The sequence below is a fragment of the Akebia trifoliata genome, chromosome 11, assembly GCF_017979445.1.
Source record: "Akebia trifoliata isolate Shusen 1 chromosome 11, ASM1797944v1, whole genome shotgun sequence".
Taxonomy (NCBI): domain Eukaryota; kingdom Viridiplantae; phylum Streptophyta; class Magnoliopsida; order Ranunculales; family Lardizabalaceae; genus Akebia; species Akebia trifoliata.
Genome location: NC_141385.1, coordinates 44,643,968 through 44,664,288, shown reverse-complemented (window position 1 = coordinate 44,664,288; position 20,321 = coordinate 44,643,968). Strand labels below are relative to the sequence as shown.

General features: G+C 34.1%; 1 protein-coding gene across 1 annotated transcript; it reads left to right on the top strand.

Moving 5' to 3' along the window:
• The first annotated feature begins 1,906 nt into the window (after window positions 1–1,906).
• LOC147391980 (uncharacterized) lies at window positions 1,907–2,730 on the top strand. Its single transcript, XM_086460000.1, has one exon. It carries the CDS (start codon window positions 2,186–2,188, stop codon window positions 2,510–2,512), a length of 327 nt encoding a protein of 108 aa, XP_086316126.1. The 5' UTR covers window positions 1,907–2,185; the 3' UTR covers window positions 2,513–2,730.
• The last annotated feature ends 17,591 nt before the right edge of the window (window positions 2,731–20,321 follow it).

Genomic DNA, 20,321 nt, shown 5'->3' with positions numbered 1-20,321 from the left:
TATTGAGAGCTGATGTCCCAACCACAATGCCAAACATGGGTTTGGGTTGTCCCCCTTCTCTTTTAAAGTACAAGTATCAACAGTTGAGACTTCCCCATTTTCTTCTACTTTTTAATGCGTCCAGGCTGTGAAAATCATGGACGACTACTTTAAAAAAAGAAGGCAAGTTACAGGTTTCTTCTCTCTTTGACTTTCACAATATATATGTCCATAAGAGACCTCTAGACTTTAAACATTATTACAATCAAGTCGGTGGATATATTTAGGGTGATTTAGACATACCCCCTATTTTTTGTTCAATATTAGAGATACCTCCTATGTTTTGAAAATCATGATATGCATCCCTTAACCTCATCCGTCTTTTAAATAGACTAAGGAGAAAAGACTGAAATGCTCTCATCTTTAATCTCTAATAAAAAACCCAGATTTTTTTTCTCTCCAAAACCTAGTCATCTTCAACTTTTTTGGATATAAAATTTATCCCTCATCATCTATCTTAAGATTGTATCCACTTCAAGTCTTGATCAACATTCAAATCTCAAGGAAAGATACAATTTTTTAGGAAGTATAAATGATGAAATTTTGGATAGAAAAATCTAGGATGTTTTACATAAAGAGGAAAGATAGAAAATTACTTATGAAAATAAGGTTGAATAGATTAAAATTGTCTTGGAGGTTGAAGAATTTGAAGATGATTAGATTTGGAAAAGAAAAATCTGGGTTTTTTGCCATACATTAAAGTTGAGGGCATTTAAGTCTTTCCCCCTTAGTCTATTTAGAAGACTGAGGTCAAAGGAATGCATTTCATCAATCACAAAATAAAGGGGGTATGTCTAAATCACCCAATAAATATATACCATCATCAATGTGTAATTCATTTTCTTGAAAACTCCTAGTAAGTAATTCTTTGAATAATTCCTAAATTCTATACAAATTTATCGAATCCTTGAGAAAAATCAAAGTAGCTTGACTTTCTTTTTGTTCTTAAAATTATTCATGATTTATTTGTTTATCAAATTAAATAAGTAAGATAAATTATTTAAAAAGTGTAAGTACATAAGAAATCTTTTTTCTTTTTTCAGCCTATCTTTTATTTATTGTGTTGATGACGGGGGTGTCCGGATTGTAGGCTTGACTAGTAGGCGAAGCAATTGGCCTCTTAGAGCACCAAATCCCCCGATACATGCAATACCCTACAAACCACAAATATCAGGTAAGTCATGATAAATCCTTGTGGGTGGCCAAAGAGGGGGATTGAACTCAAGACCTTTTCCTTTTTGGAGAGAGGCTCTAACTGTTGCGCCCAACACTCGTTTGTTTCTTTTTTTCGTCCAATCATAAAGTTACATGGTCATACATTCTTTAGAAAAGAGTCTTGAAGAAAAATCATACCCAATTAGTTAGGATATTATTTTCTAGAATAGGAAATTTTTGCCTTAATGAGAAAATTATTTTGTTTTTCTCAAGGAAATCAATTTTCCTGTAAATTGTGCAATTAAACACGTTCAAATCGGATTTTCCTGTCAATTTTCCCTCATTATCATCCAAATAATGATATTGATTTTCCTTTATCCCCCTAATTTATTCTCACTTGATACCAAATTAATAATGATTTGGTTGCCTAATTGATGGGCCTAATTCCAAACATGTATCACACCACCATTCATTCAAAACAAACCATTTGATATACATGACTTTCGACAAGTTTGACCAAGTTTTAGCTCTTAATCTCTTTCAAAAAGGGTTATTCATAACTTTAAGTAAAGGAGTTAAAATTTGGCAATTTTTGGTAAGAAAATATTTGGTAATTTACTTAATATAATACACTCCATTTCATAAAATACATCCATATTTTCTTAGTCTACTCATTATTTAGTTTCATTTCCCAAAATACATTCTAATGGGTACCTTTTTATGCATTTCTAGGGGTATTTTGTTTACTCCATGAAGGTATGCCAGCTCATATACCTTCTTCTCTCAATTATTTTCTACCAAATCCAAGTCCACATGCAGGCTTTGATCACTACATGGCCTCCTCATGACCCCACCACCAACACCTACTCTTCTATCATCAATATATATATATATAACTCCTCACCCATTTTAGCTCTCAAGAGTTCAAAACAGTCCCTCACCCCTCCCCTCCTCTCCTTCTCAAGTCTTCTCTCTTTCTACTTAATTGTAAATGAGTCTTCTAAGTAGACCTTATGGTTACTCAAAGATGGAGATTGAAGACCCAGAAGAGCAAATTCATCGACGAGCACAGTTCTTGATTTACAAAGTACTCGAACAAGCCAATTCACGAAGAAAACAAACGTCGTTGAGAGTGAGAATTTGTAGATTGAAGGTTAAGATTGGGAAGAAATTCAAAAGGTTGAGAAAGAGTATGATGTTCACAGTTTCAGTAGCTAGAGTTAGAATGTATAAACAAGTAATGGATCAGTTGAAGAACTTGAAGCGCTTGATTGGCACTAGAGAGACCATGATCAGTCTTCCACCTATGTTCAAATAAGTTTTTTTTTTTGTTGAACTTCTTATGTCTTTGTTGGTTGAGAAAGATGGGATTTGCACCAACCAAGTCGAAGATGCGATTTGTGATCATGTGGGTCATCAAATTGAGTATCCAAGTTTGATTCGTTTCATCGGTTTAAGTTTGGTTGGTGCAATGAAGTTGTTTTAGTTGAGAGTTTTACTAATAAGAATTATATGATAGTAGTTTCCTTTGTGTTTTATCTAAAGCAATACTCATCAAGACGATACGCAATTGGAATTGAAAACCAATTATTAATTTCTATTCCAAGACTACATGTTTCAAGTATTTGGAGCAAAAATCATGAACCAACTATGTGTATATTTTCTTGAAAAAACTACTTTTCTTTATTTATTTTTCTTATACAACATAAAGATATTAAATCACTTATTCTGATTTCATATTTAGCTATCGTGCATGATATCCAAACCACATAGATCCAATCTAGGATTCATACATGAAAATTATTAGTTGGTTTAGTTGGATTCATATTTGAGATATAATAATAATAATAATAATGAAAATAGAATTTGAGCTAAAATCCAACCCAAATCTTGATAGAAAAGTGTTGTTGGAAAAGTTGAAGTGTTTTTCGGATTAACCCTAGATCCAATTTAAGGATTTAACCAAGTTTCTTCACTCAGATCAAGGGTCTCCGTGACTTAATTTCGAAAAAAATTAAAAAAGGGTTTTTGGCTAAAGGTTGAAGATGAGGGAGTCCATTAGAGAGGACTGAGTTGAAAGGGTATGTCATCAATTTGAAAATATAGGAATCTATCAAATATTTACTAAAATGTGAAGTCAAACACTAAAAATTGATATTAAAGCTATTTTCCATATATATGTATAGGGGGAACGGATCAAGGGACATATGAAAAAACATATGTAAAAACAATGCAACATTAATAAATTTTCAAAATATGGGTTAGAAGTTTAGGATTGAACTGATTTTTTGTGAGGATGATCTCTATAATGAGAAGACCATCCAAAAAAAAAAAAAAAATCAGTCAAATTTGAAACTTTTTACCCTATTAAAAGTGATTTAGAATGTAGTCGTCAATTTTTTGCCAATTTTTGCCAATAATTTGTAAATCACTTTTGATGGATTTAGAAGTTTTAGATTGAGCTGATTTTTTGTAAGGATGATCTTCTCATTATAGTGACTATCCTCGCAAAAAATCAACTCAATCCAAAACCTTTAACCCATATTTTGAAAAACCATTGTTTTTACATATATATATATATATTTTAACCCATTCTTGGAAAAGGTTAAACAAACACAATATTTATCATTGGTGGATCAACCAACAGTAGTACTTGAATTCGACAGCTAAAAGTCTATAATCAAGATGAATTTAGGTTCGATTGTTGGAGAAAAATTCAAATTTCGTAATTAATAATTATAAACTCTATAATAGTCGTTGGCTACATGTATTCAAATATAATCTTTTTTGTTTCTTATAAATACGTACTTTCTTTTTATCTACTCTTTACCAATACCTAACATTTCTTCTAAAAGAAGATACATCCATTCATTTCCATGTTAGTACAAAACCACCCAGCAACATTATCGGGGAAATGTAAACATGGCTAATAATTTCAATTTTTATTTACAAACATAAAAAATTTAATCACAAACTGATCAAAGAACTATATTTAGGGGCGGAGCCAGGATTTCTTTTACAGATTACATTTTATCTAATAGGAACAAAAATACGAACAAAAATAAAGAGATCTGCCCCTGACCATATTTCAGGGAAGATGTTTACGCTTCTGTTGAAAATTAAACATCATTCCAAATTAAAAGAAAATTAATTTCCTCCAAGACCTCAATTTTACTTATAATTCACTGTGATCATGGAAGAACCAGAGAGTATAAGTAACTAGTTAAAACTAGATTTAGGAAATAAGTTTGATCAGATTGCCTAATACTTGTAGAACTTGATGAGAAAGCCTTATTAGCTTTCAAATTGTATGGCTTGAAATGATCTTTATAATAATGGAAAGTGAACACCAGTCACTGGATTTGTATTAATGAGGCTCATCTTGTCAGTAGGAATGTTAATTTTCACACAAGATATGCTTTGTGTATGTTAAGGGAGAATGCATCAAAAACAATTTAAATGACCAAAATACCCTCAATTTCAACCTCATACCAACACCTCTTGATTTTCCTCCCCTGAAAATCCATCTTCAACCTTGGGTTCTTGTGACAAGATTGACACTGTTGAATTTTTTTTTTTTTCTACATTTTGTCCTCAAAATCAATGAGTAAGAAAATCAATGAAGTTTTTATCCTTGGTAACTTTGAAAGCAAGGGTCCAAAAAAAAGGTTTTTGAAGTTTTTATCTTGAAGATTGAAGAGCATGTTACCTGGTTCATTTGTTCGCTCGGTTTGTGGTTTGGCAGTCTAGAACGAACCTGATTCGTAGGGGTAGATAGAGATAATTTATTTCTTGGTTTGCTTAGAATATATCTATGGGTAATGGGTAGTGGCAACTATTTTACATCTCTCGGATGTCATCCATTTTATATGATCTAACGATGTCTACCAGTGTTGTAGAAAACGTTTAAAAAAATGGACAGCATCCAGGTGATTGTGTAAAAATAGTTGTTAATTTTAGATATCCCCCGAACATGTCCCTATATATATATATATGGGGAATGCTAATGTCTAAGACCTCATGAAACTCAATGAACTAAACACTTGTAAGGGGGATAAAATAACACTAGTACATTGAGACTAGTCATATAGCACCAAAGGTACATGATCTCCATGTATTATTCATTGCAAATCCAATTGGAGAATTGGATCTTCTCTAACTAGCCGGGAAAAGAATTCCAATATGGAAGGATTCTTTTCGTACTGAGCGATTACCTTAAATAGGGTAACTGATTAGGCAATTAGATGTTGAGATTAATCAAAATTAATTGCCTTCTTTTAATTGGGTTCTACTTCTATCTATTTAAGAAAGGAAGGAACATGAATGTAACAAGATTATCTTGAGTACAGTGGTTCTTGGGGAATCTGGGGACGTAGACGTTGGATCAACAAATCCTGTAAAATCTCTCGTGTTTAAAAAAAAAAAAAAAAAGAAAGTATTTTCTTTTTTTGTGTGATCAATTACATGTTCGTGATTCCTTGTATTCCAAAAATCTAGCACAAACCATACCATGAACTGGTTGGCTTCTTATTAATGGCTTGGAGCTTGGTAACATAGGTTCAAGACCTTATATTTTGGAGGAAAATCAACTCTTCTTTGAAGAGTCGGAGATATCGGAATTTCAGTCATTTTATGCTAGAGTGGTATTTCGATACCTTCTTCTCAGTCAACTATGTTCGCACCGTGGGAACACACTCATAATTGATTAATTATAAACTTTTGGGTGGTAGATTAATGGTCCACTAATCATATACGAATTCGGGTATTTTGGAAACTCTACAAGTGTCAAGCTTGTAAAATCAAAATCATCAAATGTCGAGGCTTGATGATTCAACCATTGTCTAGCCATGACTCTAAACGTTGAGTCTCAACATTGAAACGTTGAAACTCGATAGATCTTTCTGAAATACCCAAAATGTATATATAATAATAGTGAAACAAACATTCAGATCAAACGTTACACTTTTATTAAGATTACCCAACTCCAATCTTTAACGATCCAAATGTCCATTTAGCATCGAGATAAAAAAATCAAATCCGTCAACCATTGAGGCTCTACGTTTCAACCATTGAGGTTTGAAATCATTAATCGATCAGTCTCGACATTAGATAGACCGAAATCTAAATCTTTGAAATTATAATTAAGTATATTAAGTTCTCCATTATCGATTCACCATCACAACATTGGAAGGGACCGCGTCAAAAAACTAAGGTAAATTAAAAGTCATTAGAGAATAATGTCTTGGATACTTCAAAAATTCATACAAGGGGCTTTTAGATTTTAGTAACTAAACTATTAAGATCATATTGCCCAAAAGTTTGAATACTATTTAGCAACAATTCCATTTATTAAAGTCCATTAATAAGTAATATTTCCAACAAGAAATTTTGCAACAACGTGATTGAATTATTGAGAACTTAACGTTAGAAGGTCATCTCATCATTATGGGTTTGTAAGTGAACTAAGTGAAACCTTATGAAGATTAAGCAAAGAGTTGTGCTGGAGTAACCTCAAGATTGGACTTCATGTTGCAAATCTTGTTGTAAAAGTGTATAGGAACCATAGATGCTTTTCCACTCGTATCTCGAGAAAATACATCTATGATTTCCATACACTTCACGTTAGGGTTTACGATGTGAGGTCCAATCTTGAGGTCACTTCAGCATTATTCATAAGTAAATAATGTTATCCTAGAACTGGAAAAATAAAAAATAAAAAAATAATGTTGCCCTAGCCGACTCTTGCCTTGCCTACTTTTGACTACAACTGGTCCAAACAACGACGTGTTGTCTCCCATCTAACTACAATTTAGTGAGATAAATCTCTTGCCCGTCTATAATTTTTGCAGGGCCCACTTTGTTATTTTACTCAGTATCTCTCTATCTTTATTATATTTCTTCTTTAACCCCTTTAACTCATTTTATTATTTTTAATCTTTTAACCCCTCAATCTCAATTTTTTTTAATACTACACCTCCGACTTTATTTTTTTTTCCACTTTTAACCCCTTAATCCCAAAGAGATTGCCCCGTGCTGTAGGCACGGGCAAACACACTATTCCTAACCTTGAATCAATCCAAGAATCATAAAAAGAAATAGAGTTGACAAGGATACTAACTACTGTGATTCCATATCACACCCCAACCAATGCACAAGGTTGAGTTTTCAAAGACATTCATCACTTTTCATGCCATCCATTTCTGGTCTCATGAGGTTCTGTAATATTTGCAAAATGTGATTAAAAAATGAGTTAATGCAAAGGCAAGTTTTTGTGATATCATCTTGAAAGATTCACATAGGTGGATTTGTCTGCTGATGAATAAAGAAATATCCCTAATTAGATATGAATTAAACAATTACGAAAACATAGGTCAATGACTTTGGAAATTTATATATATATATATATATATATATATAAATACCGCCTTCATTTAAATGAATAGCAAGATGGACAGTGGGCAGCATGAAAAATGTGGTATCTAAATCCACTCTGGAACAATTTCATAACGGCTAAAAAGAGACTCCAATAAAAGATAAACTGAGACAACAACAATTTCATGAATGAAAGAAACTGGTTTAAGAGTAGTTTCATGACATATAGTATCCACATACCTTGTGAACCAACTTTTAAGCCCCAAATGTATATTATACCATACCCAACCATAAGAAGAAGAAGAAGAAACAATTGTCGATTAATAACATTTTCTTTTTTAAGTGCGCGAAAGGGGAATATAAAATGATCATGTTTTTATGCCCATGAGGAGCATATAATGCAAACACTAACCTTGGAGAGAGAAATCCTTGAGGGTTATGAGGGTGTACGCATTTTTGTAACTTCGTGCCGAGAAAAGCAACACAATCCAACTCTTGCAAGTTGGTTATGAAGCTTTACTTTTGCAAGTGAGGCACATAACTTTCCATGGCATTGCAATAAGATGTCTGGTCACTTATTCCATTCCCAACATTTCTGATGTTAGGGAAAACCAACGGACAAGCTGAAGCATAAAAACGGTACAATATAATTGATCCAGTTTTAGCTACTCACAACAAAAACAGACTCATGAGCATATATATACAAACAAGATTTGTTTGGCCGACTGCTTTTTTATTTATTTTTTCTTCAACGCTTCAACAATGGTGTTGAGATTACTTGGTTACGATAGTATGGCCTAGTGGCAAGCCGAGTTTTGACAAACTCCTCGGTCAGAGTACGTCAAATGTTCAAAACCCCACAAAGCAATGAATTCCTGGTCCAGTTGACCCTCGACTCAACCAATTGCACATAGGACTTTCTTAGGGGGCGGTGCATGTGACTCTGGGATTAGTCTCAGTGCCTCACCCGAATGGTGGGTATACCCACCATAGGCAAAAGAAAAATCTAATATTGGCCAATTTCGGCTCAATTTGGTTGGGCTTTTAGGATGAGCAGCTATTGTTTGCAAGCTTGGACCTCCTATCCACTTCTTCAATGCTATTGGGCTTTCCTGGACTCATCTTCTTAAGATGCTAAACAAATGGATTGGGCCCATAAATTATAACACAAAACTTGTTATTTATTATTTTTTTGGGTAATTTTGACAAATTCCTTATGTTTTAATAAATATTAGAGATACACCCTATGTTTTCAATAAGTTGACATGCACTCTTTGACTTCCTTAGACGTATAAAAAGACAACGGTGGAGTTGTTGAGAGATTTAACTTACTTTTAAAAAGACAAAAATACCCTCTAATTTTTCTTGTAATTAACATGATTTGATGGCCAAATATCTCTCCAAAATATCAATCTTAAAAAAGATGAAATTACCTTCTCTCAATTCGGAGGTTACTAAAGTGATCATTTATACAAGAAAACTGCTATTGGCACCCAAACTCTTAGTTATTACACACCAATTTCTTAATTATTTGTCACAGCCCACTGACAGATTAAAGCAAACTCTTCAAACATTACAAAGGTTTGACTCAAATTATCATTCAAACAAATTTAGTCCTTGTCTACAATTATGATTAGGTTCATATAAAATCCAAGACAAAAAAAATCGAAATCCAAGAAAAAAAAATGTGAGAACTTCTATTGGCACTCCAACTTTTACTTATTCTCAACCATGCATTAATATTCTTTGTTTAAATTGGGTGTAACAAGTATATGTTGGGATGTAAATAGCAACTCTATTATAAAATATTGTATGATTATCACCTATGGAATGAATCGTCTAAACATTAAGTTATATAAAATATGTAAATATATTATACTTATAAGAGCATATTTAAATTAATAAAATAATAAATATTAGATTAGGATTACACGGTTAAGATCTATTTTTTTTTCCTAAAAAAATTCAGGAATTTTGAATTCAATGTTGATTAGGTAGAAATATAAATTGAGTTGACTCGATCAAGCCATCTTTTCTTGGATGAGTCAATAAAACTCGGTTGAATCAATCAATTTTGTGTATTTTTTATAAACTAGATAATTTTGAGTAACTTTTAACCAATATTTTATCAAATAATTATAATATTTTTTAAGGGTGGATTAGAAGATGGTTGGTCACGAGGTCATTTTTTTTCTTTATATATATATATATAAAAGTTACTCAAAATTAACTATTTTATCAAAAAATACAAAAAAATGGTTGATTCGACCGAGTTAATTTAAAAAAATTCATTTAACTTGGTTTGTAATTCTCTTATTCTTATAACCAACATTTTATCAAATAAATGTATTTTTTTATAGGAGGATTAGAAGATATTTAGTACTAGATCAAAATTTTTTTTTTTACATATATATAAGTTATTCAAAATTAACTATTTTATAAAAAAAATATAAAAAATAGGTTGATTCGACAGAGTTTTATTGACTCATCCAAGGAAATATGGCTTGATTGAGTCAACTCAATTTATATTTCTAACTAATCAAAATTTAATTCAAACTTTTTGAGAAAAAAAATTAGATCTTGACCGTGTAATCAGAATCTAATATCTATTATTTTATTAATTTTAATATACTTTTATAGGTATAATATATTTACATACTTTCTATAATTTAATATTTAGACCATTCTTTCCATAGGTGATAATAGGGGTGCAACATGGTCTGGTTCAAACCGAGAACTGAACCAAATCGATAGTTTTGGGGTGGTTTAATTCAGTTTCAAACAACTTTCAGTTCGGTTCCTGATTACGAAAATGGAGAATCGATCATTTTGGTTTGGTTTTCGGATCAAGCTTGTATAGAATCGAACCAAATCAAGAACCGAACCGCTATGTAATAAATAAATATATATGTATATAATAACTATTATGAATTATTTTAGGAGTTAGGACATAGATTAGTGATCTTTTACGGATAAACTAATGAGTTTTTATGAATAGATTTGTGATTTATTGTTTGAAATTTTATATTTGTTTTTTCATTATTATTTACAATTTATAAAATATTGACAATCTGTAGAACCAAACCAACTTTAATTTGGTTTGGGTCGGTTTGGTTTTGTTTTGATTCTTATTTAGTAGAACCGACCTATGTCAGTTTGGTTTCAATTTGACCTTGAACCGAACCAAGTTGCACGCTTAGGTGATAATGATGATACAACATTGTATAAAGAGAGAATGATAGTTTGACCTCCCAACATTTACTTACTACATCCTGATTAAAAACAAAGAATATAATACGTAAAAGTTGGGGTGCCACTGGGAGCTCCCAAATTTGTTTTTTCCTAGATTTTTATTTTTTGTATCTAGGATTTTATATGATCCTAATCATTATTGTGGACAACGACTGGAACTATTTGAATTGGGTGTTATAAAATTTTGTAATATTTGTAGACACCCCATTTTTGCACTCGCCTGATTAATCAACTCGTCAACCCGATCGCAATGATTCCCAATGATGGATGTGTATTCCATTGCTTTATTTTGTTACCAGATGTGTTTCAGAAATCCGGATGAGGTATCTCAAACTAACAAAACCTTAGAAACCACGCTACGCTAGGTAAATACGACCCCAGAAATATAGAAATCATCATCTTGCAAACCAAAAAGAAGCTTCACGATAAAAATCACTAAAAACTATCAAATTACCAAAATACCCCTAATCTCAAAACAACCCTAGAGCCTACTCAAACACATAAAATAACAAATCGAAACCAAATAAATCATTTCGCCAATTTTAACAGAATTTGACAAAATTACGAAAATGCCCCTCATAAAGTTCACAACCATTTCACACAAAAATTTTTCATAAATGACACAAACCAACATTCTCATTGAATTCCTTACGAAAAACTGATTCTAAAACATCCTAGAACATCAAAAACTGACTTAAAACATGAAAAGTCCTCTCCGGGGGCAAAACGGTAATTTCACAATTTTCATAATTAAAAAATTCGAAATTAATAAATAAAACATTAAATAATTAAATTTAAACATTAATAAAATTAATTTAAAAATTTGAACCTAAAAAATCGATTAATCGGGCTCTCAGGCAAAATCGTTGAGGGTTCGTGGGATATTTCTTTAAGGACCCCTCCATTTGGGGGTCCAAAGAATTAAAGAAATAATGGAAGAGGGTTCTCCAAAAATCAAAGTAAATCAAGCAAGACTAAGGTCAAGGTATTAAAGTCAATTAAGTGAGACTGAAGTCAAAATTAAAGTCAATTAAGCAAGACTGAAGTCAAGATACTTAAAGTCAATCAATTAAGACTAAAGTCAAAACATTAAAAGTCAATCAAATAAGACCAAAAGTCATAATAGAATTCTAATTAAATAATAACTCTATCTAATAGAGTTCTAACTTAAAAATAATTCTACCTAAAACAATTTGAATTAAAACACAATTCTACCTAAAACAATTCTAATTAAAACACAATTCTACCTAATACAAGTCAAATTAAAACACAACTCTAATTAAAAGATCTCTAATTAAACACTAACTCTATCCAAATCAACCCCTAAAAAACATCTATAAATAGAGGTGCTCACACCCTATTTTCGTATCAACTGATAAACCCTAAGAGAAGTAGGTCTAGAAGCTCCTCTAGCCCCCCATAAACCCTAGTTTTGGAGCCCCAACTCCTTAGCTAACATCTCTCCTTCAATTTTAGTCTAGAAAACACCCAAAAGCCTTCTAAAAACACTCCCAAATCCTCAACGAACTTGAAGAGTTTAGATTCAAAAACAAGGAGATACCTTGCCTCGGAGATCCGAAGTCAAATCCAGAAACAGAACGAAGCAAGGGAGCACGGTACAAGGAGCTCTTTTTGTCAGATCTGAGGGAATAAAGTCCTTGCATCGGAAAGGTATTTTTTTATTTATTTTTATCTAGGTTTTAGCAATGTAATTTACTTGGGAATTTAGTAGAGACCGGCTTTGGCCGGGCGGGATTGGTGCCTAACACCTTCCAATCCTGTAACATGATCCCCGAATTCAGTTTTCTTGGTTTTAGATTAGTTTTTATCCGTTTAGAGTCATTGATCGGTTCCTAGACCGTAATAACTAGGTGGCGACTCCCAAACCTCAAGGGTCAAAAGCGGATCCGTGCACCCCGCGGATCGAGGGCGCTTTCAGTGGCGACTCCGCTGGGGACTATTGAGGATCAAACTTGAAAAATCCCAAGTATGGGAGCATTGCCAAGATAACCTAGTTTTTTTTTATTTAGTTGGATTTATTTTATTTATTTTTTCTCTTTATTTATTTTTTTATCTTGATTGTAGATGATTTTGGGTATTGCATTTTTTTTCCAATTAAGGATCACTTTTTGATGACTCCATAAATAATGAAAGATTCAAATTGATGGAATGATGAAGGTTGGACAGAAATATTAAAACGTTTTTAGAGAATATTCTAGTGAGAATTATGTCTGAGAGCCTCTTAATAAAACATAGATCTCGTCGAGTAGATTAATTTAGAATTTGAGTTCACTCAATTTCGTTATCGGAAGCCTTAGATATCATCGATGCAAGTTCAATCTGTAAATCTGGAATTATTTCTGAATGAAAGTTGGGACAGCAACGTTAAAACTTTTTTACAGAACATTCTAGTGAGAATTAAGTCTAGGAGTCTATTAATAAAATATAGATCTCGTCGAGTAGATTAATTTAGAATCTGAGTTCACTCAATTTCGTTATCGGAAGCCTTAGATATCATCGATGCAAGTTCAATCTGTAAATCTGGAATTATTTCTGAATGAAAGTTGTGATAGCAACGTTAAAAATTTTTTACAGAACATTCTAGTGAGAATTAAGTCTGGGAACCTCTTAATAAAACGTAGATCTCATCGAGTAGATTAATTTAGAACTTGAGTTCACTCAATTTCGTTATCAGAAGCCTTATATATCATCGATGCAAGTTCAATCTGTAAATCTGGAATTATTTCTGAATGAAAGTTGGGACAGCAACATTAAAACGTTTTTACAGAACATTCTGGTGAGAACTAAGTCTGGACACCTATTAATAAAATGTAGATCTCATCGAGTAGATTAATTTAGAACTTGAGTTCACTCGATTTCGTTATCGGGAACCTTAGATATCATCGATGCAAGTTCAGATTATATTTTTCCAATTCACAGAAAATCTGAATTTATCTAATGTTGGCACAATTAATGTTCTTGAGAGTGAGCTCATCTCAACCATTGTCATTCTATCATCAATGTAACACCTATTGGAATCTCGATTTATTTTGGATCACTCAAAAGTGATCATTGATTGGACCTTAAAAATTATAAAAATTATGCCTATTGCAATGTTTGTTTGATCATTATCATATGCCATATTTATTGATTAATTTACCATGATCTTGCTTGAAATACATGATTGATGTTGATCGTAATGTTAATGCGCTTATGTGATGGGAATAATGTGATCTTAATTGAATATTCATATGATTTGAATGATTTTGGTTTTGATTAAATGTATGATTGGTTTGATTGGATCCATGGGCCCATTTGTTTGAAAAAGGTCCCGGGCACACCCCACCCTGTTTTGCACACACCACATGCACGTTTACTGTTTTACTCACTTACACGTCCCATTTAGCCAACGTGGCACTAGTGCGTGGCCCGGTCTCTTCGGAGATGCGACGTCATTCATGAAACCCACAACTCCAGTCACGTACCTTAGGGTATATCAAACTGGGGGCATCAATACCATCTGATCAGGTGATTCTGAGAAGTATGTTGATGCACCCATGGCTGGAGCGACCTGAGCCTTTGACCTATTGTAAGCCACACAGTCACATGTCCCGATTGCCAACGTAGTACTAGTACGTGGTCGGTCCCCTCGTGGGATGCCAAACCATTTATGAAAGCTACAACTTTTGACTCGTACCCATAGGTATATAAAAGATAATCCAAGTATATCAATTGCACTTCTTGGTCAAAACCGGTGCCTAAGCAAGATCTTGCCCCGATGTACCCTACTGTACGAGGGGGATAGACTACGTCTATTCTAGACGAGAGGTATTTAAGTGGGCCCTTGCTCAGCATTGTGCGCCACCTCTCAACTGGAGATCAAACTGGCTGTTTTTGACTTCAGAGAAGTGAATTGAGGTTTTAAATTATCACCTATACGGTATATCAAACCAAGTCACCACGTATCGAGAGGTATATAGGTGTGCTTGGGCAAGGGTGGCTAGATAAAAATGCATTGCACGTAGTAAACCTAGAGTCTAGAAGCCTTCCTATAGGTCACGACCCGAATTGACTATGGGTGTTCCCGGGTTGCTCCATTTAATCTAACCAAAAGGTAAGTGGGCGGACCGATCCACACTGTTCAAACAAAACCCGCAATATCGGTCCTACCCAATCGGTGAAATGTACCGATTAATTTAAATCACTTAAACCAGTTGACCCAATGGACAAATTGATCAAACTGATCAATACCAAATTAGTTGGACTAATTGGTTTCACTTTTAAAGATCCAGACCACTTTATCTAGAAAGATTCGATCTTAAGATCAAATTAATTTATTTGATCAAAGGTTCAATCCCAATCAGGGGTAGACCCGCATCTAACCTTTCTCACTTTCTTGGTCACTATAGACTTATGGTGCATTTGGATTCGATTTTCCGTCAGACTTGGGCTATTTTATATCAAAACTTTAATCATGTGGTTAAGAGTCAAACCTTTAGAGTCAATGGTTAACCTTGGTTTACTTCCAATCAGGTGATAATTGGTCCTAAACGTTCTAAACCTCCATCTGTACCACTTTGGGTACGTGAAAAGAGTCGTCTTTCTAGAGTACCATTGCCAAGTAGTCAGTCATTGCCACAAGAAGAAACGAGTATCATGGATGAAGCTGCGCTCCGTCAGATTTTAGAATCTTTTCAAGCCCAGATTATTGCCTCTGTCCAAACACAAATTGAATCCCTGAAAATTGAAAAGGGAAAAGATAAAGCTATAGAACCTCAGGATGTGTTTGACCTCGTTGAAAACCAAGAAGATGATCAGTTACACGTTGACCCTGTCCTAGCTCATCGAATAACTCAAGTTGAAACTGCTTTGAAGAACATCAAAGACCCTGATGATCTTACTCTTGGATTAAGGTCAATGACCTTGTTTCCCACGGTCCGTCTACCAGAAAAGTTCACAATGCCAGATATGGAGAAGTTTGACGGTATTGGATGCCCTAGGACTCACTTAAAAGTATATGTCGGCATAATGCAATCTCAGGGTCTAAATGAAGAACAGATGGCTCAACTTTTTCAAAGAACCCTGACAGGTCCTACACTACGCTGGTTAATGTCATTGGACTCATCTCGGGTAAGAACATGGCATGAATTGATGAAAGAGTTTATTGGTCGATATTCATTCAACACGGATATTGAACTCACAAGAAGAGATTTAGAAACTACTAAACAAAAACCTGGGGAAACTTTCACTGAGTTCATTGCTCGATGGAGAGCTAAAGCCGCTCAACTGTGGGACCGACCTCAAGAGAAGGAACAAGTTAAGATTATCCTCAGGAATCTCACTCCAAATTATGCCAAGTACTTGATGCCTCAGTACCTTCCTACTTTTCAATCCCTCCTTGAGGCTGGAAATCAAGTTGAGGATGCCTACTCTTCGGGACTTTTTGGTAACTCGTCTGAGTCAAAACCCAAACATTTCAAGTCTAATGTCAATTCCTTACAAGTGGCCAACACCTCCTTCGCACTATCTCCTCAAGCTACTCAACCTTCACAAACTAAGCCTAGGAGACAGTTTGCCAATCTTGGAATGTCCCTTAGTGTTGCTTATCAAAAATTGATGAAAAGGGGATTGTTGACGCCTTTACAACCTAAGCATTTGCCTAATCCTCTTCCTCCAAACATGGATAATGGGCAATTCTGTGAATTCCATCAAATGCCTGGTCATGTTTTTGACAGGTGTATTACTCTCAGACATGCTATCCAAGACCTTATTGAGCAAGGAAAAGTCACCATACCCACTCCTACTACTCCAAATGTTAAGACTAACCCTTTGCCTACTTTTCAAAATCAACCCCCTCCTACTCTGAACTTAATATCCATATCCAAACCCGAATCAATTGATCCAATTTCCTTCATTCACCCAATGGGTCTTAACAGTGCATTCGCTCCATGCCAGAATGAGCACAACTACCCTAAGGCAGCGACAGAACTGAAGAACAGGGAAATTATTGAAACAACGGATTGTCGCGCATATGACAGAAGCTTGAATCAAAATATGAAGAGATAGTAAAAGCAGGCAAGTTCAAGTCATCCATCGAAGATAATCGAAGTGGCATAGACTCTAGATTTGTGTCCCTCTATTCATAATGATGTCGTCTTTTAAGTTTTTTAATTTTTTTTAGCTTCAATTGCGTCAGTCTTTGAATTCAGTTAGCCATCTTTATTTTTGGGTTTTAGTAAGGTTTGTCAGTTTGTGTTTTTTTTTTTTCTAATAAAGAAGCTTTTGATTATCATGTGTGCAATAATGATGTGAACATAAAATCTAACATGAGAAATGACTTAAAGCTCACTAATCAAATTTGATAAATATTGGAATTAAAGAGTACACTCAAGAAGTGCAAATTGGTGATATATTATCCTCAGGAGAACATGAGAGCATAGTAAACTTACTTGAGAAATTCAACAATATTTCTTGCGTGGTCTCATAAGGATATATAGATGGATCGCATAAAAATATAGATCAAGACATATAGTCAAGAGTGATTTCAAAGTCAAAGATTATCGGTCAAAGATGATATAGCTGAAAGCATCAACAAATATGCTAAGACTTACAAGTGGATCTACCATGTTTTTCACTCAAGTGAAGAAAGTTCTCATTCATAAAAGAATATGAGATTTCTTTTGAAGTTTGGAAATAGTTGAACGAGTCAATATCAAATACAAAGAACTCAGTCTCACTCAACTCCGTAGAAGAAGATTGAAGATTACTCCTTCTCAGAAGAAGACTGAAGAATATTCATTCTCTAAAAGAAAATCTTAGTTGACAGAGTAATCCAGATATCGAATTCCTGAAACTTTGACCAAGTTAACCAGCATTCACAAAAGGAGGCCTTCTTTGGTCGAACAATTTTCCTGTCTTACCAAGAAAAAGAAAACCTTCTTTAGCCCCTTGCAGCCTCTAAAAAAATCAAATAGCTTATTTCTTTCTAAACCACACCAACCAACCTTGGGAGGGAATCTTATTATGAACTACGTTTTGACCTGATCCCAAAAGGAAAAGAAGAAATATTTGGGGTACGTAGGCAACCTGAGAAGTTACTTCAGGCCCGGTCATTAAAAGAAAAATGTATTCTCTTAAGGAAAGTGTCATCCAAAAGAAAAATCTACTATTGAAATGTTCAAAAGAAAAGAATGTCAAACTAAGGGCATTAGAAAAAAGAATCAAAAGAATTGACAAAAAGAAAAGAATGCCAAACTAGGGGCATTTAGAAAAAAAAATCAAAATAATTGATAGAAAAGAGAGAATATCAAACTAGGGGCATTTTGGGAAGTTGAGCCTTATATCTTTTCTTTCTAAACCATATCCTAAGCCCACCTATTAAGTCCTCCTGAAGGCTAATTGACTCGGTTAAGGTGCAGGAAACTGAGAAATTGTCGATTTGGTTACACAAGATCATCAAGAAAAAAAAGAGAAGCCCGCTAAGTCGAAAACCTGAAAAGGCGGCTTAGGCAAAATTTAGGGCATAACCATAAAAAAGAAAGCCTGCTAGGTTGAAAACCTGAAAAGACGACCTAGGCAAAAATCAAGGTATCATCAGAAAAAGAAAGAGCAAAGCCCGCTAGATTGAAAACCTGAAGAGGCGATCTAGGCAAAAATTAGGGCATCATCAAACGGGAGGAAAGGTCCCGTCAAGAAGAAAAATTCAGAAGGAAGCTTGTGCAGAAACTGCAGAACCATTCAAGCCACGATATTTGTCTTTTAGCCAAGAGCTCACATCCGACAAAGACAATATTGAACTCGAAAAAATCAGAAGTCATCTTGAACATTGTAGGATCTTCAAAAGTATGTTTACTTGTTCAAGTGTTCGCTAATGGAAGATGTAGAATCATCAACCACTTTGAAGAGGAAGATCTTTTATTCTAATATTTATCAAGATTTTTTAAGTCCAGCTCAAGCATTTTTCAAAAGAAATTCGAAAGAAAATGATCAATTCTTTATTGCACATATGATAATCTTAAGAGTCTTAAATTTAAGAGAATGTCAGTTCTTCTATCTATCATACATCAGAGTCCATATTTTTCAAGCGTAATCCATTCCATCAGTCTCGTAGTCAAGTCCCAATTAAAGCCAACCTTGAAACTAGGGGCATTTTTGAAGGTCATTTAATTCCAAAGTTTTTGTTCTTAATCACATGATAAAAAGAAAATCATACAAAAGCTTAAAAGTCCGGCGAAACCCAATGATAATTACGAATCCAGATGCATGATAAGCCAATAAAGGCCTGATCTTTCAAACTTTGAGCTCGATTTTGAATCATATAATCAATTAATAGGATTGTTTAAGTTCCTATAAATCTAAGCCCGAGAAACGTGGCTTAGTAAGTTCGAGTCCGAAAAACGAGACTCCAACTTTTTTGAATCATAGAATGAATGGGCTTGTTGAAGTGCCTATAAACCTAAGTTCGAGTCCGAGAAACGAGACTCCAACTTGTTGAATCATAGAATGAATAGGCTTTTTGAAGTGCCTACAAACCTAAGTTCGAGTCCGAGAAACGAGACTCCAACTTGTTGAATCATAGAATGAATAGGCTTTTTGAAGTGCCTACAAACCTAAGTTCGAGTCCGAAAAACGAGACTCCAACTTGTTGAATCATAAAATGAATAGGCTTTTTGAAGTGCCTACAAACCTAAGTTCGAGTCCGAGAAACGAGACTCCAACTTTTTGAATCATAGAATGAATAGGCTTTTTGAAGTGCCTACAAACCTAAGTTCGAGTCCGAGAAACGAGACTCCAACTTGTTGAATCATAAAATGAATAGGCTTTTTGAAGGGCCTACAAACCTAAGTTCGAGTCCGAGAAACGAGACTCCAACTTTTTGAATCATAGAATGAATAGGCTTTTTGAAGTGCCTACAAACCTAAGTTCGAGTCCGAGAAACGAGACTCCAATTTTTGAATCATAGAATGAATAGGCTTTTTGAAGTGCCTACAAACCTAAGTTCGAGTCCGAGAAACGAGACTCCAACTTTTAGAATGAATAGGCTTTTTGAAGTGCCTACAAACCTAAGTTCGAGTCCGAGAAACGAGACTCCAACTTTTTGAATAATATATAGGCTTTTTGAAGTGCCTATAAACCTAAGTTCGAGTCCGAGAAATGAGACTCCAACGTTTTGAATCATAGGCTTTTTGAAGTGCCTATTAACCTTAGTTCGAGTCCGAGAAATGAGACTTCAATTTTAATAGGATTGTTTAAGTTCCTGTAAACCTTAGCCAGAGTCCGAGAAACGAGACTCCAGCTTTGTTTGAAATCATATTGAATTAATAGGATTGTTTAAGTTCCTTAGCCTGAGAAGCTTGGCTACAATAGGCTCCAGTCCGATAAATGAGACTCAAACTTTTTCAAACTCTAAAAAGAATTTCAAATAGGATTTAACGAAGTTCCTACAATGTTATAACTCCAATTACCTTTGTTAAACCTTGCTATGATTGTTTTCGTTGCATAAG

Coding starts and splice junctions, on each gene's coding strand:
- LOC147391980 (XM_086460000.1), top strand. CDS start 2,186: ATGAGTCTTCTAAGTAGACCTTATGGTTACTCAAAGATGGAGATTGAA.